Here is a 22,346-nt window from a genome sequence, read left to right on the forward strand (position 1 = left end):
GGGGCTAGTGTTTACTGAATGATGTCTCGCCTGTGGGGCTAGTGTTTCCTCAATGGTGTCTTGTCTGTGGGGCTAGTGTTTCCTGAATGGTGACTTGTTTGTGGGGCTAGTGTTTCCTGAATGGTGACTTGTCTGTGGGGCTAGTGTTTACTGAATGGTGACTTGTCTGTGGGGCTAGTGTTTCCTGAATAATGTCTTATCTGTAGGGCTAGTGTTTCCTGAATGGTGACTTGTTTGTGGGGCTAGTGTTTCCTGAATAATGTCTTGTCTGTGGGGCTAGTGTTTCCTGAATGGTGACTTGTTTGTGGGGCTAGTGTTTCCTGAATGGTGACTTGTCTGTGGGGCTAGTGTTTCCTAAATGGTGACTTGTCTGTGGGACAAGTGTTTCCTCAATGGGGGCTAGTGTTTCCTGAATGGTGACTTGTCTGTGGGGCTTGTGTTTCCTGAATGGTGACTTGTCTGTAGGGTTAGTGTTTCCTGAATGGTGACTTGTCTGTGGGACAAGTGTTTCCTCTATGGGGGCTAGTGTTTCCTGAATGGTGACTTGTCTGTGGGGCTAGTGTTTCCTGAATGGTGACTTGTCTGTAGGGTAAGTGTTTCCTGAATGGTGACTTGTGTGTGGGACAAGTGTTTCCTCAATTGGGGCTAGTGTTTCCTGAATGGTGACTTGTTTGTGGGGCTTATGTTTCCTGAATGGTGACTTGTCTGTGGGGCTAGTGTTTCCTGAATGGTGACTTGTGTGTGGGAAAAGTGTTTCCTCAATGGGGGCTAGTGTTTCCTGAATGGTGACTTGTCTGTAGGGTTAGTGTTTCCTGAATGGTGACTTGTCTGTGGGACAAGTGTTTCCTGAATGGGGGCTAGTGTTTCCTGAATGGTGACTTGTCTGTGGGGCTAGTGTTTCCTGAATGGTGACTTGTCTGTAGGATAAGTGTTTCCTGAATGGTGACTTGTGTGTGGGACAAGTGTTTCCACAATTGGGGCTAGTGTTTACTGAATGGTGACTTGTTTGTGGGGCTTATGTTTCCTGAATGGTGACTTGTCTGTGGGGCTAGTGTTTACTGAATGGTGACTTGTGTGTGGGACAAGTGTTTCCTCAATGGGGGCTAGTGTTTCCTGAATGGTGACTTGTCTGTGGGGCTAGTGTTTCCTGAATGGTGACTTGTCTGAGGGGCTAGTGTTTTTCCTGAATGGTGACTTGTTTTTGGGGCTAGTGTTTCCTGAATGGTGACTTGTCTGTGGGGCTTGTGTTTCCTGAATGGTGACTTGTCTGTGGGACAAGTGTTTTCTCAATGGGGGCTAGTGTTTCCTGAATGGTGACTTGTCTGTGGGGCTAGTGTTTCCTGAATGATGTCTTGTCTGTGGGGCTAGTGTTTACTGAATGATGTCTTGTCTGTGGGGCTAGTGTTTCCTGAATGGTGACTTGTCTGTGGGGCTAGTGTTTCCTGAATGGTGACTTGTCTGTGGGGAAAGTGTTTCCTCAATGGTGTCTTGTCTGTGGGGCTAGTGTTTCCTGAATGATGACTTGTCTGTGGGGCTAGTGTTTACTGAATGATGTCTTGTCTGTGGGGCTAGTGTTTCCTGAATGATGACTTGTCTGTGGGGCTAGTCTTTCCTCAATGGTGTCTTGTCTGTGGGGCTAGTGTTTCCTGAATTGTGACTTGTCTGTGGGGCTAGTGTTTACTGAATGATGTCTTGTCTGTGGGGCTAGTGTTTACTGAATGGTGACTTGTCTGTGGGGCTAGTGTTTCCTGAATGGTGACTTGGCTGTGGGGCTAGTGTTTACTGAATGATGTCTTGTCTATGGGGCTAGTGTTTCCTGAATGGTGTCTTGCCTGTGGGGCTAGTGTTTACTGAATGTTGCCTTGTCTGTGGGGCTAGTGTTTACTGAATGGTGACTTGTGTGTGGGACAAGTGTTTCCTCAATGGGGGCTAGTGTTTCCTGAATGGTGACTTGTCTGTGGGGCTAGTGTTTCCTGAATGGTGACTTGTCTGTGGGGCTAGTGTTTCCTGAATGGTGTCTTGTCTGTGGGGCTAGTGTTTCCTGAATGATGACTTGTCTGTGGGGCTAGTGTTTACTGAATGGTGACTTGTCTGTGGGGCTAGTGTTTACTGAATGATGTCTTGTCTGTGGGGCTAGTGTTTACTGAATGATGTCTCGTCTGTGGGGCTAGTGTTTCCTGAATGGTGACTTGTCTGTGGGGCTAGTGTTTACTGAATGGTGACTTGTTTGTGGGGCTATTGTTTCCTGAATGGTGACTTGTCTGTGGGGCTAGTGTTCCCTGAATGGTGACTTGTTTGTGGGGCAAGTGTTTACTGAATGGTGACTTGTCTGTGGGGCTAGTGTTTACTGAATGATGTCTTGTCTGTGGGGCTAGTGTTTACTGAATGGTGACTTGTTTGTGGGGCTAGTGTTTCCTGAATGGTGACTTGTCTGTTGGGCTAGTGTTTACTGAATGGTGACTTGTTTGTGGGGCTATTGTTTCCTGAATGGTGACTTGTCTGTGGGGCTAGTGTTCCCTGAATGGTGACTTGTTTGTGGGGCAAGTGTTTACTGAATGGTGACTTGTCTGTGGGGCTAGTGTTCCCTGAATGGTGACTTGTCTGTGGGGCTAGTGTTTACTGAATGGTGACTTGTCTGTGGGGCTAGTGTTTACTGAATGATGTCTTGTCTGTGGGGCTAGTGTTTACTGAATGGTGACTTGTTTGTGGGGCTAGTGTTTCCTGAATGGTGACTTGTCTGTGGGGCTAGTGTTTCCTGAATGGTGACTTGTCTGTGGGACAAGTGTTTCCTCAATGGGGGCTAGTGTTTCCTGAATGGTGTCTTGTCTGTGGGGCTAGTGTTTCCTGAATGATGTCTTGTCTGTGGGGCTAGTGTTTCCTGAATGGTGACTTGTTTGTGGGGCTAGTGTTTCCTGAATGGTGACTTGTCTGTGGGGCTAGTGTTTCCTAAATGGTGACTTGTCTGTGGGACAAGTGTTTCCTCAATGGGGGCTAGTGTTTCCTGAATGGTGTCTTGTCCGTGGGGCTTGTGTTTCCTGAATGGTGACTTGTCTGTAGGGTTAGTGTTTCCTGAATGGTGACTTGTTTGTGGGGCTAGTGTTTCCTGAATGGTGACTTGTTTGTGGGGCTAGTGTTTCCTGAATGGTGACTTGTCTGTGGGGCTAGTGTTTCCTAAATGGTGACTTGTCTGTGGGACAAGTGTTTCCTCAATGGGGGCTAGTGTTTCCTGAATGGTGTCTTGTCTGTGGGGCTTGTGTTTCCTGAATGGTGACTTGTCTGTAGGGTTAGTGTTTCCTGAATGGTGACTTGTCTGTGGGACAAGTGTTTCCTCAATTGGGGCTAGTGTTTCCTGAATGGTGACTTGTTTGTGGGGCTTATGTTTCCTGAATGGTGACTTGTCTGTGGGGCTAGTGTTTACTGAATGGTGACTTGTGTGTGGGAAAAGTGTTTCCTGAATGGGGGCTAGTGTTTCCTGAATGGTGACTTGTCTGTAGGGTTAGTGTTTCCTGAATGGTGACTTGTGTGTGGGACAAGTGTTTCCTCAATTGGGGCTAGTGTTTCCTGAATGGTGACTTGTTTGTGGAGCTAGTGTTTCCTGAATGGTGACTTGTCTGTGGGGCTAGTGTTTCCTGAATGGTGACTTGTGTGTGGGACAAGTGTTTCCTCAATGGGGGCTAGTGTTTACTGAATGATGTCTCGCCTGTGGGGCTAGTGTTTCCTCAATGGTGTCTTGTCTGTGGGGCTAGTGTTTCCTGAATGGTGACTTGTTTGTGGGGCTAGTGTTTCCTGAATGGTGACTTGTCTGTGGGGCTAGTGTTTACTGAATGGTGACTTGTCTGTGGGGCTAGTGTTTCCTGAATAATGTCTTATCTGTAGGGCTAGTGTTTCCTGAATGGTGACTTGTTTGTGGGGCTAGTGTTTCCTGAATAATGTCTTGTCTGTGGGGCTAGTGTTTCCTGAATGGTGACTTGTTTGTGGGGCTAGTGTTTCCTGAATGGTGACTTGTCTGTGGGGCTAGTGTTTCCTAAATGGTGACTTGTCTGTGGGACAAGTGTTTCCTCAATGGGGGCTAGTGTTTCCTGAATGGTGTCTTGTCTGTGGGGCTTGTGTTTCCTGAATGGTGACTTGTCTGTAGGGTTAGTGTTTCCTGAATGGTGACTTGTCTGTGGGACAAGTGTTTCCTCTATGGGGGCTAGTGTTTCCTGAATGGTGACTTGTCTGTGGGGCTAGTGTTTCCTGAATGGTGACTTGTCTGTAGGGTAAGTGTTTCCTGAATGGTGACTTGTGTGTGGGACAAGTGTTTCCTCAATTGGGGCTAGTGTTTCCTGAATGGTGACTTGTTTGTGGGGCTTATGTTTCCTGAATGGTGACTTGTCTGTGGGGCTAGTGTTTCCTGAATGGTGACTTGTGTGTGGGAAAAGTGTTTCCTCAATGGGGGCTAGTGTTTCCTGAATGGTGACTTGTCTGTAGGGTTAGTGTTTCCTGAATGGTGACTTGTCTGTGGGACAAGTGTTTCCTGAATGGGGGCTAGTGTTTCCTGAATGGTGACTTGTCTGTGGGGCTAGTGTTTCCTGAATGGTGACTTGTCTGTAGGGTAAGTGTTTCCTGAATGGTGACTTGTGTGTGGGACAAGTGTTTCCACAATTGGGGCTAGTGTTTACTGAATGGTGACTTGTTTGTGGGGCTTATGTTTCCTGAATGGTGACTTGTCTGTGGGGCTAGTGTTTACTGAATGGTGACTTGTGTGTGGGACAAGTGTTTCCTCAATGGGGGCTAGTGTTTCCTGAATGGTGACTTGTCTGTGGGGCTAGTGTTTCCTGAATGGTGACTTGTCTGAGGGGCTAGTGTTTTTCCTGAATGGTGACTTGTTTTTGGGGCTAGTGTTTCCTGAATGGTGACTTGTCTGTGGGGCTTGTGTTTCCTGAATGGTGACTTGTCTGTGGGACAAGTGTTTTCTCAATGGGGGCTAGTGTTTCCTGAATGGTGACTTGTCTGTGGGGCTAGTGTTTCCTGAATGATGTCTTGTCTGTGGGGCTAGTGTTTACTGAATGATGTCTTGTCTGTGGGGCTAGTGTTTCCTGAATGGTGACTTGTCTGTGGGGCTAGTGTTTCCTGAATGGTGACTTGTCTGTGGGGAAAGTGTTTCCTCAATGGTGTCTTGTCTGTGGGGCTAGTGTTTCCTGAATGATGACTTGTCTGTGGGGCTAGTGTTTACTGAATGATGTCTTGTCTGTGGGGCTAGTGTTTCCTGAATGATGACTTGTCTGTGGGGCTAGTCTTTCCTCAATGGTGTCTTGTCTGTGGGGCTAGTGTTTCCTGAATTGTGACTTGTCTGTGGGGCTAGTGTTTACTGAATGATGTCTTGTCTGTGGGGCTAGTGTTTACTGAATGGTGACTTGTCTGTGGGGCTAGTGTTTCCTGAATGGTGACTTGGCTGTGGGGCTAGTGTTTACTGAATGATGTCTTGTCTATGGGGCTAGTGTTTCCTGAATGGTGTCTTGCCTGTGGGGCTAGTGTTTACTGAATGTTGCCTTGTCTGTGGGGCTAGTGTTTACTGAATGGTGACTTGTGTGTGGGACAAGTGTTTCCTCAATGGGGGCTAGTGTTTCCTGAATGGTGACTTGTCTGTGGGGCTAGTGTTTCCTGAATGGTGACTTGTCTGTGGGGCTAGTGTTTCCTGAATGGTGTCTTGTCTGTGGGGCTAGTGTTTCCTGAATGATGACTTGTCTGTGGGGCTAGTGTTTACTGAATGGTGACTTGTCTGTGGGGCTAGTGTTTACTGAATGATGTCTTGTCTGTGGGGCTAGTGTTTACTGAATGGTGACTTGTCTGTGGGGCTAGTGTTTCCTGAATGGTGACTTGTTTGTGGGGCTAGTGTTTCCTGAATGATGTCTTGTCTGTGGGGCTAGTGTTTACTGAATGGTGACTTGTCTGTGGCGCTAGTGTTTACTCAATGGTGACTTGTTTGTGGGGCTAGTGTTTCCTGAATGGTGACTTTTTTGTGGGGCTAGTGTTTCCTGAATGGTGTCTTGTCTGTACGGTAGTGTTTCCTGAATGGTGACTTGTTTGTGGGGCTAGTGTTTACTGAATGGTGACTTGTTTGTGGGCTAGTGTTTACTGAATGGTGACTTGTTTGTGGGGCTAGTGTTTCCTGAATGGTGACTTGTCTGTGGGGCTAGTGTTTCCTGAATGATGACTTGTTTGTGGGGCTAGTGTTTCCTGAATGGTGACTTGTCTGTGGGGCTAGTGTTTCCTGAATGGTGTCTTGTCTGTGGGGCTAGTGTTTCCTGAATGGTGTCTTCTCTGTGGGGCTAGTGTTTACTGAATGGTGACTTGTCTGTGGGGCTAGTGTTTCCTGAATGGTGACTTGTCTGTGGGGCTAGTGTTTCCTGAATGGTGACTTGTCTGTAGGGTAAGTGTTTCCTGAATGGTGACTTGTGTGTGGGACAAGTGTTTCCACAATTGGGGCTAGTGTTTACTGAATGGTGACTTGTTTGTGGGGCTTATGTTTCCTGAATGGTGACTTGTCTGTGGGGCTAGTGTTTACTGAATGGTGACTTGTGTGTGGGACAAGTGTTTCCTCAATGGGGGCTAGTGTTTCCTGAATGGTGACTTGTCTGTGGGGCTAGTGTTTCCTGAATGGTGACTTGTCTGAGGGGCTAGTGTTTTTCCTGAATGGTGACTTGTTTTTGGGGCTAGTGTTTCCTGAATGGTGACTTGTCTGTGGGGCTTGTGTTTCCTGAATGGTGACTTGTCTGTGGGACAAGTGTTTTCTCAATGGGGGCTAGTGTTTCCTGAATGGTGACTTGTCTGTGGGGCTAGTGTTTCCTGAATGATGTCTTGTCTGTGGGGCTAGTGTTTACTGAATGATGTCTTGTCTGTGGGGCTAGTGTTTCCTGAATGGTGACTTGTCTGTGGGGCTAGTGTTTCCTGAATGGTGACTTGTCTGTGGGGAAAGTGTTTCCTCAATGGTGTCTTGTCTGTGGGGCTAGTGTTTCCTGAATGATGACTTGTCTGTGGGGCTAGTGTTTACTGAATGATGTCTTGTCTGTGGGGCTAGTCTTTCCTCAATGGTGTCTTGTCTGTGGGGCTAGTGTTTCCTGAATTGTGACTTGTCTGTGGGGCTAGTGTTTACTGAATGATGTCTTGTCTGTGGGGCTAGTGTTTACTGAATGGTGACTTGTCTGTGGGGCTAGTGTTTCCTGAATGGTGACTTGGCTGTGGGGCTAGTGTTTACTGAATGATGTCTTGTCTATGGGGCTAGTGTTTCCTGAATGGTGTCTTGCCTGTGGGGCTAGTGTTTACTGAATGTTGCCTTGTCTGTGGGGCTAGTGTTTACTGAATGGTGACTTGTGTGTGGGACAAGTGTTTCCTCAATGGGGGCTAGTGTTTCCTGAATGGTGACTTGTCTGTGGGGCTAGTGTTTCCTGAATGGTGACTTGTCTGTGGGGCTAGTGTTTCCTGAATGGTGTCTTGTCTGTGGGGCTAGTGTTTCCTGAATGATGACTTGTCTGTGGGGCTAGTGTTTACTGAATGGTGACTTGTCTGTGGGGCTAGTGTTTACTGAATGATGTCTTGTCTGTGGGGCTAGTGTTTACTGAATGGTGACTTGTCTGTGGGGCTAGTGTTTCCTGAATGGTGACTTGTTTGTGGGGCTAGTGTTTCCTGAATGATGTCTTGTCTGTGGGGCTAGTGTTTACTGAATGGTGACTTGTCTGTGGCGCTAGTGTTTACTCAATGGTGACTTGTTTGTGGGGCTAGTGTTTCCTGAATGGTGACTTTTTTGTGGGGCTAGTGTTTCCTGAATGGTGTCTTGTCTGTACGGTAGTGTTTCCTGAATGGTGACTTGTTTGTGGGGCTAGTGTTTACTGAATGGTGACTTGTTTGTGGGGCTAGTGTTTACTGAATGGTGACTTGTTTGTGGGCTAGTGTTTACTGAATGGTGACTTGTTTGTGGGGCTAGTGTTTCCTGAATGGTGACTTGTCTGTGGGGCTAGTGTTTCCTGAATGATGACTTGTTTGTGGGGCTAGTGTTTCCTGAATGGTGACTTGTCTGTGGGGCTAGTGTTTCCTGAATGGTGTCTTGTCTGTGGGGCTAGTGTTTCCTGAATGGTGTCTTCTCTGTGGGGCTAGTGTTTACTGAATGGTGACTTGTCTGTGGGGCTAGTGTTTCCTGAATGGTGTCTTGTCTGTGGGGCTAGTGTTTTCTGAATGGTGACTTGTCTGTGGGAATACCTTTCCGTTGTCTGAAAACTTATCCAGTAAAAAAGGACATTACATCCTACAAAGAACACCTGTTATTGTACAAGACTGCATGCTTAAGGTAACAGAAACTGTTCCCATCAACTCTTACATATGAAAACTCATCACTGTTTTCTAGGAAATATTTCCTCACTTTAGAAGTAAAAGCCAGGAAATGTTTTGTATGAGGTCAGTTTTGGATTTGGCTTTATAACCTACGTAATTAGGTTAATATCCCCAAAATTGTGCTGAGAACTCACATAGGATGCACACAGTTTGCCACAGACAGACAACAATCTGCAGCACATCTCCAATCATTTTTTTACTTAACATACATGGAACAGACTATTCAGAGGGCAAGCCATTTTGTAGTGTACCGGAGATGTGAATAAGGAGAGAGACATCTTGGGTTGAAACAACACAAGGGAGGTTGGTAGTAGAGGGGATGGACATGGATACCAGGGGTTGAAACAACACAAGAGGGGTTGGTAGTAGGGGGGATGGACGTCGATACCAGGGGTTGAAACAACACAAGGGAGGTTGGTAGTAGGGGGGATGGACATCGATACCAGGGGTTGAAACAACACAAGAGGGGTTGGTAGTAGGGGGGATGGACATCGATACCAGGGGTTGAAACAACACAAGGGAGGTTGGTAGTAGGGGGGATGGACATCGATACCAGGGGTTGAAACAACACAAGAGGGGTTGGTAGTAGGGGGGATGGACGTCGATACCAGGGGTTGAAACAACACAAGGGAGGTTGGTAGTATGGGGGATGGACATGGATACCAGGGGTTGAAACAACACAAGGGAGGTTGGCAGTAGGGGGGATGGACGTCGATACCAGGGGTTGAAACAACACAAGGGAGGTTGGTAGTAGGGGGGATGGACATCGATACCAGGGGTTGAAACAACACAAGAGGGGTTGGTAGTAGGGGGGATGGACATCGTTACCAGGGGTTGAAACAACACAAGGGAGGTTGGTAGTAGGGGGGATGGACATCGATACCAGGGGTTGAAACAACACAAGGGAGGTTGGTAGTATGGGGGATGGACATCGATACCAGGGTTTGAAACCACACAAGGGGGGTTGGTGGTAGGGGGGATGGACATGGATACCAGGGGTTGAAACCACACAAGGGGGGTTGGTGGTAGGGGGGATGGACATCGTTACCAGGGGTTGAAACAACACAAGGGAGGTTGGTAGTATGGGGGATGGGTATATATTTATCCATGGGATGAAACCACACAAGTATATATGTTCTTTTTTAAAGATATTATGAACCAATACCTCATTTACACACACACTTCAAACATTGTGACCAAATGTAAAATTAGGAAGGAAATAGTACTGTTGATATGATACACAAATTTGTTTTAAGTTTAAAGACATCCCACTGGCTGGCGTGAGAAACACTTGCTGGCCCTTATGAAGATAAAAACCTGAGCCCTAATTGTCAGTGTGAGCTGGTACAGTGTGTTTTCATCTTTATGTCTGTAGATTGATGAGGGCAGCAGTACTATACGTGTTCATTGAAATATTGTTAATTGTTAGTTTTCACATAAACTTACCTCGCTTGAATCTTTTTCCCAGAAAGCCTTTCGTGTGTTCCAGTATCCACTTTCAGGGGCATCTGGCAGACTTGACCCCGACAAAGAACTATAGTTGACTGTAGACCCTGCATAGGAATACCTACGTCCAGCCCCTCTACGTGGAGTGTACGCCATGTCAACGTGACCTTGAGGTGCCAGCACAGGCGTGACAGCGCTGTCTTCCTCTATGTGTAAATCCACTGTCTCCCCTCCCTGGGCACCAACCACTGTTGTGTCCAAGTCTTCAGTAATAACAAGCTCACATAAGTCATCTGTTTCATCATCTGTCACTGTGGTATCCAAGTCTTCATCCCCACATGTAGTATCCGTATTCTCGTATCCATAGTAATAAGAGTGTTCTGATTCTGTGTCCCATGCCTCCGAGAGCTGCTGCTCCACAACCTCTCCCTCAATGACACTGTCTTGCTTTGGGACATAGGCATGGGAAATGCTGATGTTTTCTGAACTTGGTGCAGCTGAGATGGAAACCTGATCCTCAGACTCTTCTTGAGAATTCAACTCCACACATTTTTTATGTAGAATGGGGGACGCCTCTATGGGGATAAACTTTCCCTCACTTTCAGACAGGGCAACATTTTTGTCAGCTTCTTGCTGGCCTGCATGCTCAGAAATGTAATCACTTGAAACCTGTTCCTCTGACACAGTCATTGTTTGCATGAGGAATCTGTCAGAACTCTCATCTTGGGAGATATCTCCATCGCAACTGGTCATTAAACCCGTGTCTCCACTCAATGTCTGATGGAACCTATCATTTCCTAATTCTTCATCCGTACTCAACTCAGACACCTGTATCGCACCTGCAGTGGTCATACATTTGTCCCTCTCAGTACTGGCAGTGTCTCGCATACTGTGAAAGTCTAAGTTAGCCGAGTCCTCGTTAAATCCTGAGTCAGTTATACTGAATTTATCATACACACAGGTATGGGTTTGCACTTCTTCTTCATCTGAGCAACTCCCATCAAGAAAAGTTCTGTTGTCAAGGTTGCTGATAGGCTCACAGTCGGGGATGGCATCATACACAGCGGAATCAGTGATACTGCTGTCCCTGTTTGCATCCAGTGTGGAGTTCCCTGGCTTCATGTCACAGGTAGCCACACTCGCTTCCTCACTTTCATCACTGCCGGCTGAAGGAAACACTTCTGAAATGGACTCACACAGTTTGTCCATGTTTTCAACATCAACATTCATTAAGACATCTGCAATTATGACAGAGGAAACATTTTCACAACCGCCAGCAGCCAATTTGATGCATTTGTCTACTTCAGGCTCTATATTTTCACATTTGAGATCCATATTTGGTGCATGTCCAAGTGTGGTATCCGTATTAAGAGAAGTAAGCAAATTAGCATTCCCACTGCTAACTGGAGACACATTATCAAATCTGTCTGTATCAAAGTTGTTGATTTTGTCAAATATAGACTCAGTGTCTTTACTTCCGTTCACATGACAAGTAGAATCTATATTTGTATCAGGAAGGTGAACTGCTTGTATTTTGTTCTGAAGTTTTTCATCCATTTGCTTATCCATATTTTCAATGCTGCTATTTCGTCTACTCAAGCTAGGTAGAATTGGCTTTTCATTAAAATGTGATCTTGCAGTCTCAAAATCCACCTTTTCAACACAAACACCATCATTATCCTCCACATATCCAGGTTTCTCCATCACTACATTGTCTCCAGACTGCCTCCCTCTGTCCATATTTATAGAATGTTCAATCATATCTGGGTCTTCAACTTCTGATGCTGATGTTTCCATTTCATTGTCAACACCAAAGTCTCCAAGTAACTGCCAACCACCCTCCTTGCCGGGCTTATATTCCGACTCAGATGAAGATTCTCTGTCAATATTTCTTTCATGTCTATTTACAGGTGGTAACTTGGCCAGGATCTCCTCCTGATCTTCCTTTGCATAATCCTCATACTCACTCCCACTCTCCCCGGAGTCAGATAAAAACTTTTTCTTCCAAATCCCCCCCTCCCCTCTTATCCATTTGTATTTCCTGGTTGGAGATGGGGAGGGAGTGGCAGGTGGAGTTTCAGGATGTGGGGATTTGGTCAGCCTTTCACTGAGTGATCGTCGAATCTCAGAGACACGTGAACTTTCTACAGACTTCTCGTCATTTTTGTCTTTACGGTCAGTGTTCAATTTCTTGTCTAAACATTCTTCATATTCTTCAATGGTTTTCTCCACGCTCCCATGAGCTGACGGTACAATGTTCACTTTCTCTTTGCTGACTTTCCTTGATGGTTTACTCAGGAATTTATTTTTGACGGTCTGCCAGTGGTGTAATGATGTTGTCCCATTGGATCGTTTCAGTGCTTGATTTGACACAGTTTCAGTAGTTGGACATTCAGGTGAAGAAATTTCAGACGACCTGTCAAAACTACACAAGTCTATTGATGTTTCCTTGGGTGGGGCTATAGAGGCCACGTCTGTTTGTGTGGGTCTGACTGTCAATTCGTAATCAAATTTGTTTTCAGTACTATCTGAGTTAGCACTGCTTGGTATAAGATGTTCCTCATTACTGACATCTTTTACATAATTCTCCGTGACAGTCACTGCAGAGGTTTCTCCATCAGGTAGCTCAGGGCAGCTCACTGTGCTAGAGTTTGGGGGATCACTTGAAAGAGGTTCAAATCCAAATTCATTACTAATGACAGCAATTGGACACTGCAAAGGTTGAGCATGCTGAGTTGTAATCACAGACTTAAGATCAATTTGCTCATCAGGGGTAACAATGCATGGAGACAAATCAGAATAGCTCAAGTCAATTTTTCCATCGGCTGAGACAGATACTTTTGGTTTTGGTGATACGACTGGAGGTGGAAGCCTTGGTGATTTTGCAGTTTTGGTGTTTTCCATCAGAGGGGGACAAACTTCTTCAGTTTGCACAGAGCCATCTGCCATTAGTGAGAAAATTGTGTCTGGTCTGAGAGCCACAGCTGCCTTATCCACAATGGCGTCTGCTTGTGATGTGTTGTCGTTAGCTTCCAAGGGTAATGAGTTGTCTGCTACCTGCAAACTGTCGTCTGCTGTTAGAAACCTGGCTGACACACTCACAGCATTATCCTGCTTCCTTCTGACCATGACTTCACAGATTCCATCATTCTCTTTACTCTCAACAATAACATCTTCCTCAACTTTTAATCCAATTTCTTTTGTATCATTTATGCTGTCACTGTCATTCGAGGAAGACACATAATTTGTGATATTCATTACCTCACTATCACTTGCACAAATATGTGCTTCAGATTTGGGGGTACTAAATGTCTCCATCAGTGACAATTTGTCATATTTTGCAGGAAGCATCTGACTAGTTTGGCAATCGTTTTTCACCAAGAATTCAATGGAGCTAACATGTGGCACAGTAGCAGAGGTGTGGTCTTCAGAGGCACTCTTATCACCCCCTGATAGGTGGGGCTTTTTCATCAAAACATTACCAGTCTTAACTTTATTCACAGAATCTTGGGAAAATCTTGAAGTAATGGCCTTCTGCTGAGCTCGAGCTGCTAAACTTTTTCTCACAGAGCTTTGTTTCAAAAGTTCAGATTTGTGGACAGGTTTATAAGTGTGTAGTCTGCTAGCAGGTTTGCTGCTACTTTCCCCATCAGCCCTTGACACAGTCAACTGTAGTCTAATATCAGGCGAGTGGTTGCAGGTTACAGTTTCAAGCAATCCACTTGATTTGGGATCTCTCATGACAACTTTGGAGTCTGGGTTTAACACAATTCTTCTCTGTATAGGCATGTTTTCATTATAGCCTTCAGGGTGCAAATTTCTCTTATCTATGACAAGTCTTCTTTCAGGAAGCTTTGCTGAAAGCTTATCACTTCTTGCACTCCACATTCTACCCAAGGTTTGGCTATCACATTTCTTAGTGGAACTGTTATCAGGTTTATTTCCATCCATGCTAAGTAGGTCAGTGCTGACATTATAGTTTACTTCCGTCTCAAATCCTGCAGATATTTGGCCCCCTGGGGTAGATGACATAATATTGGAGCATTGTGAGCCTGTGATGTTGTGTGTCCTTTCTGTGTCAGGTGACATGGACACAGGATGGGGTGTGTTTTCTTGCCTGTAATGCCCATGCTTTTCTCTGTACAACGGGCTGGTGCCGTGAATTTCATCAAGAGATTTGTCAGTCTTGTTAAGTGAGCAAATGTCTGTGGATATAGCATCAATGTGACTTGCAAATTCCATGTCATCATGGCTACCAATACCCTGGAATCCTATGTCAGACATCTCACACGATTCCATATTTTCCACAACATGCCAATTTTGTTTGTCTGCAACCAAGTCTAATTTGGGTGTAGATTCATTAATATATCCAGTCTTACCTTCATCTAATGTATCATAATCAATCCAATCGTGGTTATGACTGTCACACTCCCTCCATCCACCCAGCGGTTCTGCCGCCTCCTCCCTCAGTCGGATGCTTGCTGAAATGTCTCCTGAATTCTGTCCCTCACTACTCCAGTCTAGATGTTCGGAATTGAAACTTGATCGCACTACATCTCCTGCCGTGCCTTGCACTTTCCCCAATCTGTGTGAACTGGGGGATCCTGTGTCTCTGATCACCCTACCATCCCTTCCTTGTAATGCACAAGCTAACACAGTTTCAGTTTCTGGTTTGAAAGTATCAAAGTTTTCCTGGGCCCCGGATGAATCATAAGCTGTATGTCGGTCTGAAGAGCCAGCTGTCTCTGTGGTACATCCTTGCTCAGGTTTATCGGAGTTTCCCGAAATATGAACCAGTTTATTTATTGAGATTTTATCATTTTTATCAAACTGCCTTTCAGAGTCCTCTCCATTTTTATCACACCCCATGAATTCCTTGGTTAAAGAGAAGCCTGCATCTTCCTTTGCTTGTGCTGCCATTGGCACTACAATATTGCTATCTTCCCTCTCTTCAGCCTTAATTTCTTTAACCTGAGATAATTTCAAGAGCATGCCGTCACACGCCCCCAGGAAGCTACCTGTATCTTCTGAGACTTCAATCACAGCAACTGTCTCAGGGTCAGGATTTTCAAACTCTGAATCTACAATTCTAGAGGATGAAGTGAATTCTGTAGGGTGGGGAAAGAAGTGGCCAACCCCTCCCTCTCTCTGATGTAAATGTTTATTATTGGCATTTTCTGAGGCCAGGTTGTGTCTGTATATGTTATCAGAGAAACTTCCATCCACTGAGGCCCTATCAACATCGGAAGATAGGGTGCAGGGCTCCATGAGCTGACTACACACAGCCGAGGCCTTCTCTCCACTCAGTGCTGGTTCCTGGTTGCCTTGACCAGCTGCTTCAGATGATAGATATTCCCCCTCTCCTGTCATCTCAGACAATAAACTATCTGCCTGATAGCAGCTCAGGTTTACCATTTCTAAAGATGCCTCAAATGTTCCATCTGAATCTTTTGACATCTGCCCATCTGACAATGCGGATGCATGTGTGATAGATTTCAAATTTTCTTCAGTTCTTTTAATATGTACCATAGGGACCTCTTCTTGCCCCTCCCTTAGAGAGCTTGTTTTCATCTGGTAGGAGGGTGATAGGGCCCCATATTGACCCTCATTTTTAACTTCAGCATGCCTATTGGTATGAGTTTCTTTCTGTGAATGGAACCTGTGTTTACTAATGTTAGCAGTGTGGTTTACATTACCATGCTCTGAGGACTGGCCTTGTCTGGAATCAGCTGGCAAAGTACTGTCACTCATAATTTCCTCTGCTTCATTACTAGCTGTTAAAGTGCCACTTCCAACATCAGTATTCTCACCAGGATACCTACAGCTTTCTAATATTAAAGGCACATTGACCTCAACTGGGACTGCACTTTCATCCTCAAGTGAACTGCCACATTCACACTCATTAACACGGTCCAGTAGCTGTATTACAGGTGTACTTACATCAGCTAGGTTTTCACCTCTTGAAAGAGATGGGACCAAATTGTTGTGCATCCTTCTGTTATCTATCCCTACAGAATTTAATGGTTCATTATCTAATTTCTCATATTTGTTTCTCTGTAGATTTTCCCCTGTGGGACTTGTATGTTTACTCCCAACTTTCTTGCTAACAGTTTCACTTGAACTACAGAAATCAGTTGCACTTTTCCCTTTCAGTCTCAGCTGTTTTGTTGGCAGGGAAGATTTACCTACAGTAGTATGAGTCTTTGAGGAAAGTCGTTCACTAGCCGGTTTGATCCTTGAACTTGGGACGGCAATTCTTGGAACTTTGGAACCTGAGGTTTGAGTCTTATTACTTTTACTAATTGAAGATGCTCTTGACACACTGGAAATATCTGAACATATTGACCAGCGGTCATCATCAAATCGACTGTCCACAGATCCTTCTCGTGTTGAAGGTCGACTGACATCACTGAAGTCCATTTCAGCTGGTATCTTAAGTCTCATCAGCTCCAGTCTTTCAGCTGTATATCTTTGTTCTAAGGCTAACAATGACCGAGAATTTGGAACATCAATATGTGACTTCTTTAATCCAGATTTCTTTGGTAATTTAGATACAGTAGTCTTCGATGTTTTCACATCAGTTCTTGCACCTCTCGGACTACCATCGGTCCCAGATTTTACTAACTGTGCAGGAGATAGTGGGGATTTCTTACAGTCAGATTTTGGAGATCCTGGTGATGTTTTGGAGTTCATCCGTGGTAAAGATGGAGATGTCTTCTTTGAATAGAACTTTCCCTGTTGGCTTTTCCTCAACTCAACTTTAGGTGATGTCAGTGATTTTGGTTTAGTTTTTAACTTCTTGGACTCAACAGTTGACTGGTCACTGGCAGGCAATGAATGTGGCTTATCAATCATTTTGGTTTTCGTGTCAGCTGGCCCGTGTGAATGATGATCACTGTCATCCATTCTATCTGTGTCATAGTCACTGATGCTAGGAATGACTTCTTCTAACATACTGTACTCACTACAGTCTGTTCCAGCAGTCAAGGGGGACAACTCACGTTGTTTGCGATTTATGTTATCCTTTAAGTTCTTCTTCTTCAGTGTTGGTTTGGAGTCACACTGAACATCACAGACAGCTTCTTTGTAGTTGAGAGTGTCTTTCTTTGGACGATTATTTCCTCCTGCTGGTTCTGCTGTCTTCAATGCAACACCTGACATTGTCAAAACAGAACTGCCAGATTTTTCTGTTTTATCAGAATGTTTACCACCCATAGTAGGCCCTTTACCTTTATCATGAGTAGTGCTTGGCAATCTTGAAGCCCTTGGCAGTTTTGAATGAGATTTGTTCATTTTGGAAGTGGCTGAACTAAAACTAAGAACACTGTCTGTATCATCATCCACAACAGATGATCGTGGTGAGTTAGAAACACTACGCTGATGCTGAGGCATATTGGAGCTTGAACATTTACTTCCAGATTGTACTTTGTGTCTTAGGCTGTTTTTTGTACTTTGCATTTCAATATTTTTCAAACTCGAAGGGGACAATGTTTTCTTCACTGTCTTGGCTTTATCTTTCCGATCTTCAGACACTGATTTAATAGATTTTACAGATTTAATTTCAGTGCCTTTCTTTTGACTTGCTGATACGCTGATTGTCACTCTGCTTGGAACACGTTCCATCCTAATGTTCCTGGGATCATGTGCTGACACCGTTGATGCTTTTTGTTTAGGCTTCCCAGATTTTGATTCAGTTGATGTGGCAGACAGTGTTGGGGACAGTGACCCTCCCCTTTGAACTGTGTCACATACAACAGGTTCTGTCGCACAGACACAATCACCAGAGTCCTTTTTCTTTTTCAAAGTGACTTTCATATTTGAATTCTGTACAGTCTTTGGCTTGGCACAGTTCTGTGAGGTTTTCTTTGCATGAAGTTTCAAGTCAGGTTTATTTGATATAGATGAAGTGTTTCTGAAACGTTTCTCACCTATCTTATCCCTCTTCATGTTCTTTATCACCTTGTTGTCACTTTGAACTTCATCCTTTTCAGATCCTGGTTCTTTCAAAGAATTCATCTTTGTGATCTGAGGTAATGACCCATCTTTCACAAAATATTCCCTCTCAGAGCTGCTTCGATTGCTATCCATTCCACTCTCAACACAATTTTCATATGTCTCAACATTTCGTCTTGTTTTTTCAACCTTGATGTCACATGATTCAACTTTTTCTGTAAATTCATTCGATGTGATGCTATTATTTTTTAGTTCACCTTTTTCTCTGCTACAGCTTTTCTGTGCACCACTTTGTTTGTGATATGCGTTGGCAGTCTGACCAAACTCCTCCAACACCAAATTTTCATCCACTTTCACTGTTCTGCACTTCTTAGATCTGTGTTTTGATGAATCAGATTTTGCACTCTGATGCATCTTGGGTGCTACGCCAGTAGTTTTTGTGGCTCTGTTCCTGTGTTTCTGATACGTCCCGCTGCTGGATATCTCACTCTCTTTCTCGGATGCACAACTAGGAACACTGACGTCAGTTGAGGAAACAGAAGACCTTGGAGAAGTTAAAACCTTATCACAAGACTTAACCTGAAGTGGTTTATGTGCAACAATGTCACTGGAAAATGTTTGAAGTTTCATTTTTCCAGAACTCTCATTCTTCTTCCATTCTTTGTTCTTTCTCTCCATTGGAGGAGAAAACATTGTATCAGGGCTGGTGGGAGACTTCACCATAGGTATCAACTTTTTTGCCATTTCTGGACTACTTTTAATAGCTGATGAAATCGTAGGCCTCATTAGCCGTGAGGCGCTAGCATTATTTCTCTTTCTACTTGGTGTTGTTTCAGCTAATTGTTTTCCAGAACCACACTCTTTCTTTTCTGCCAAATTGATGTCCAAAGAAGCGTGTCCAGTCTGTCGTTTTAATCCCTGACTCTTCTGTTGTGATGGTCTCATATTTTCCTTGACAGGACCACTTGCTTTGGTTGCCATAGATTTATTCTGGTCAGGATCACACTTTATTGATGCTTGATGTGTTATACACCCATTACCAATGCCACCATTTTCAAAATGTAATGGGATATAGTTATTTATACCATCTTCACAATGCTCCTCAGTGTCAGAATTCTTGCAATAATTACTCCCATGGTGAACCAAGTAATTTCTATCATGATTGAAATCACTAAACATTTCACTTGAGTGATTTTTTCTTTCACCTGTTTCAAAAGAGTTTATATCTTGAAAGTTTGATCCATCCTTTTCAGTGCCAACACAATGTTCACTTTGAACAAGGAATTTTTCACCTCCCTTTGAAGATGAGCCTAACAACCGATCACCATTGCTGCCTACTGCCTTTCTCTCCTTATCACCAACTGATAGCAACCTCCGGGGGAATCCTGTTCCTACTACTGTGCCTAATGATTCCCCTCCTGCATCTGTTTCTGCCAGATTTTCTGGTGCAGAACTTTCACAAATTGCAGTGTCAGACGGGGAAGAGTTTTTGTCTGTTTGAGCTGATGTATCCCGCTCTGATAGTGTTACAAGATATGACACACTATCTGAAACGAGCAACAACTCACTCTCCTCATATATCTTGCCATCTTCAGAGAAATTATACTCACATGCACTTTTTTTGGTTCCATTTTCATAGACTGGAGTAGAATGGACTTTGTGCTTCAGGGATTTACTAGCTCCTGAAATTGTACTGCCAGGGCTACATGACACATGTGTATCATCTCTGTCAGTTTTTTCAACACTTTCACCAAACTCATTCCCATCTGAAACTGCTGTTACAGTTCCAGTATATGAGTCTTGGTTAAGCAACTTTTTCTTTTTCACGTTGGGAGCTTTTGCATACTTGTAGGCGCCCTGATAGCTAGGAATACCTGACAGTTGTTTCTGGTGCTGGGTCGCTTTGCCTTCACTTCTACCAACATTTCCTATTTTTTCACACACGCGGAAACCATCACTTAGAGAGCTTGCAACGTCATCAGGTTTATTATTGCTTAAACATGCTCCTCCTTGAAATCTGTCAGTAACATTCGAATGCGAAACCTCAACCCTGCATACATCTCTGTTTTTACAGTCTGACTGTTCATCTAATGAATCATAATTACGATCCGTGTGTGAAATATTTCCTTGTTTATGACCACGTACCAGTGGCTGGTTAGCAGGCGAATCGCACACAACAGACAACTCACCGTTATTCACCGACTGCCCATACTTGATCTCCGTCACAGCACACACCGGTGATTCTAATCCTGTTGTTATCTCTCCGTAATCCCGTTGTGCATTATCTGAAATAACACAACCCTGTCCCACTCTGCCAGTCTGTGCAATTATTTCCTTCCGTCTCACGGTACGTTTGTCACGGACTATTACATTACAATCCACTGATCTTTGACAAATTTTACGAGACGCTTTGGCGCTGCCTGCACGTGACGCGTGTTGGGCGGTGTCGTCTGTTTCTTGTGTCGTCTGCCTGCCGAGTGTATCCACGCCTGTCCTGTCACCGAGAGAGACTTCATTCGTCCCTGCCACACCTCCACACTGAGTCGAGTCCAAAGTAGAGTGGAACACCTTTCCTCTAGATAAGCCTGTTATATTCTCCCCACTGCTTGCGCACCTTCCATCGTCTCCAATTTCACGTCGTCTGCTCGCTTTACAATCCGTGCCATTTCGGTCTGTTATCTCTGCTCCTAATAAATTACCTGGCAAAGAGGTACAGACCGATTTGTGAACACTGACAACCCGACTATTCGCCGGGCGGGACTTGTATGATGTATCCCCACTTCTAAACCTTTGTGGGGTAACGGACTTCCGTTGACCACTAGACTTTGATAACACTGCAATTTTACTGGCTTTCAAGCCACGCTTATTCTTATCCCCACGTCTCTCGTCGCTCTCCATGTCCCCTGCTATAAATGAATGGTCGAGAAATACTTTCTCCGATTTTTTCTCAAGACTTCCACTCTTGTAACAATTATTCTCGTCGCGGTTCCTACACTTTCCGGTTGTTTCCGATTTTTCCACCTCCATCGACTTGATGTTTCCATTTTCGCGTCCAGATTTAGGATACCTCCCCTTTTTCTCTTTCAGTCCACTTTCCGAATTACATCGTGTCCCGTTTGACTTTAAATTGTTTCTATTCAGAAGAACATTAACATCCGACTTGTGTTGCAGCCTACACGGGATTGGTTGCAGTAGGTGGCAGGCTTTGCTCTGTATTCCTCTTCCTACCTTGGGGTCTTTTGATGATTGCTGCAGGTTTCTGCTTTGGCTAATGTTACGTAACACTAAGTTAGTCTGTTTAGGAAGGATAACAGAACATTTCTCGCCTACACTCACGGAATCAACATAATGATTCACTAGTCTCGGTGATCCAAGCCTTGGCAGACTGCTGACTGAGGCGAAGGTTTCCTCGTCCCGAACTTTCCTCGATCGATCGATATTCGTCGGGTCCAAAACTTGGCAAAGTCCACTGTTCTCATAGCAATTGCTTCTTAAACGCGATCCCGATCTCCTCCTTCTGATACTGGTACTTTTACATTTCTGCTGTGGCCTGTTACCCACGAGAACACTGCTGCCACCAAAATGTGATTTGTCCAGTGCATTTGTCACACGCTCTGTGCTTCCGCCTTCCAAAACCACTGTCAGCCTTTGAATTGTACATTCTATTTTACCTCCCTCCCCACGACGTGCAGTTACATCGATATTGTTTGTTCTTGTGTTGCTCACAACGCCAGCCCTGCTCTGTTTATTTGGAAAAGTTTGTTTGTTGGTCTTGTGAGATTTCACGTTTCCCGCAAGTCGACCAGCGACTCCGGGTCCATTCCTGTTCAAGTTAGACATTCCACCCGATGGGGTACACTGTTTGACTGATTATATTGCTTAGCATAAGTAATGACCAGGTTAGCCACGAGGCAAGAGTTGTCGTAAATTAAATTCTGTTTTTTTCCACGACGTCAAACGCCACAGGTTTCTGAAACGATAAAGTTACTAAGTAGTCAATCAGAAAGGATAAGATTAATCTGAGGAGTGGGTCAATAAGATTTGCAGATTAGATTTTTGCGATACTATTTTCAGGCGTTTATACACATGTTTTTAGACTTCCTTGTATATTATAAGACTCGAAATTTAACTGATCTTAAATATGTATATTACGTTGCAAGCTTTTTATTGTTAGCAATAGTCTCTGTGCAGGTGTTTCTCTTAGATTTATTTAACTTAACTTAAATATCAAACTCTCAAATATTTTTTGGGGATAATTTAATTAACTTTGAACTTCCTTGACGTGGAATGTGTTGCTATCCTGTAAGTGTATTTCAGGAAGTACATTGATCTCACAATCAAGACGGAAAATGTAGATTGACGAAGAGGTATTGGTATTTTGTACCAGCGTTGATGTGTGTAAATATGTACCTGGTTTCATCTTCATTAGCAAATAGCGACACAGAAGACATAAATAAGCAATGAAGACGGACGCCGAGGGCTACTGTGAGTAGGTATTGATGAAGAACACAGGGCAGGGTAGAGTCTAATTAACAACCTCTGGTTGACACTGTGGAATCCAACTAGTGGTTAAAGTGTCG

The 22,346-nt window shown here is 44.3% G+C and overlaps 1 protein-coding gene across 4 annotated transcripts in view; it reads right to left on the bottom strand.

The window, feature by feature from the left end:
* The window catches only part of LOC124110386, a 143,262-nt gene extending 121,526 nt beyond the window's left edge, over positions 1–21,736 (bottom strand). For all 4 annotated transcript variants that reach the window (XM_046469725.2, XM_048391488.1, XM_046469724.2 and 1 more), the window contains exon 1: positions 9,814–21,736. In XM_046469725.2, coding sequence (XP_046325681.2) covers positions 9,814–21,606 — 11,793 coding nt within the window. In that variant the 5' untranslated portion in view covers positions 21,607–21,736. The remainder of the gene's footprint in view (positions 1–9,813) is intronic.
* Positions 21,737–22,346: the final 610 nt, after the last annotated feature.

This window comes from Haliotis rufescens, unplaced genomic scaffold, assembly GCF_023055435.1.
Source record: "Haliotis rufescens isolate VD_foot unplaced genomic scaffold, xgHalRufe1.0.p SCAF_9, whole genome shotgun sequence".
Classification (NCBI taxonomy): domain Eukaryota; kingdom Metazoa; phylum Mollusca; class Gastropoda; order Lepetellida; family Haliotidae; genus Haliotis; species Haliotis rufescens.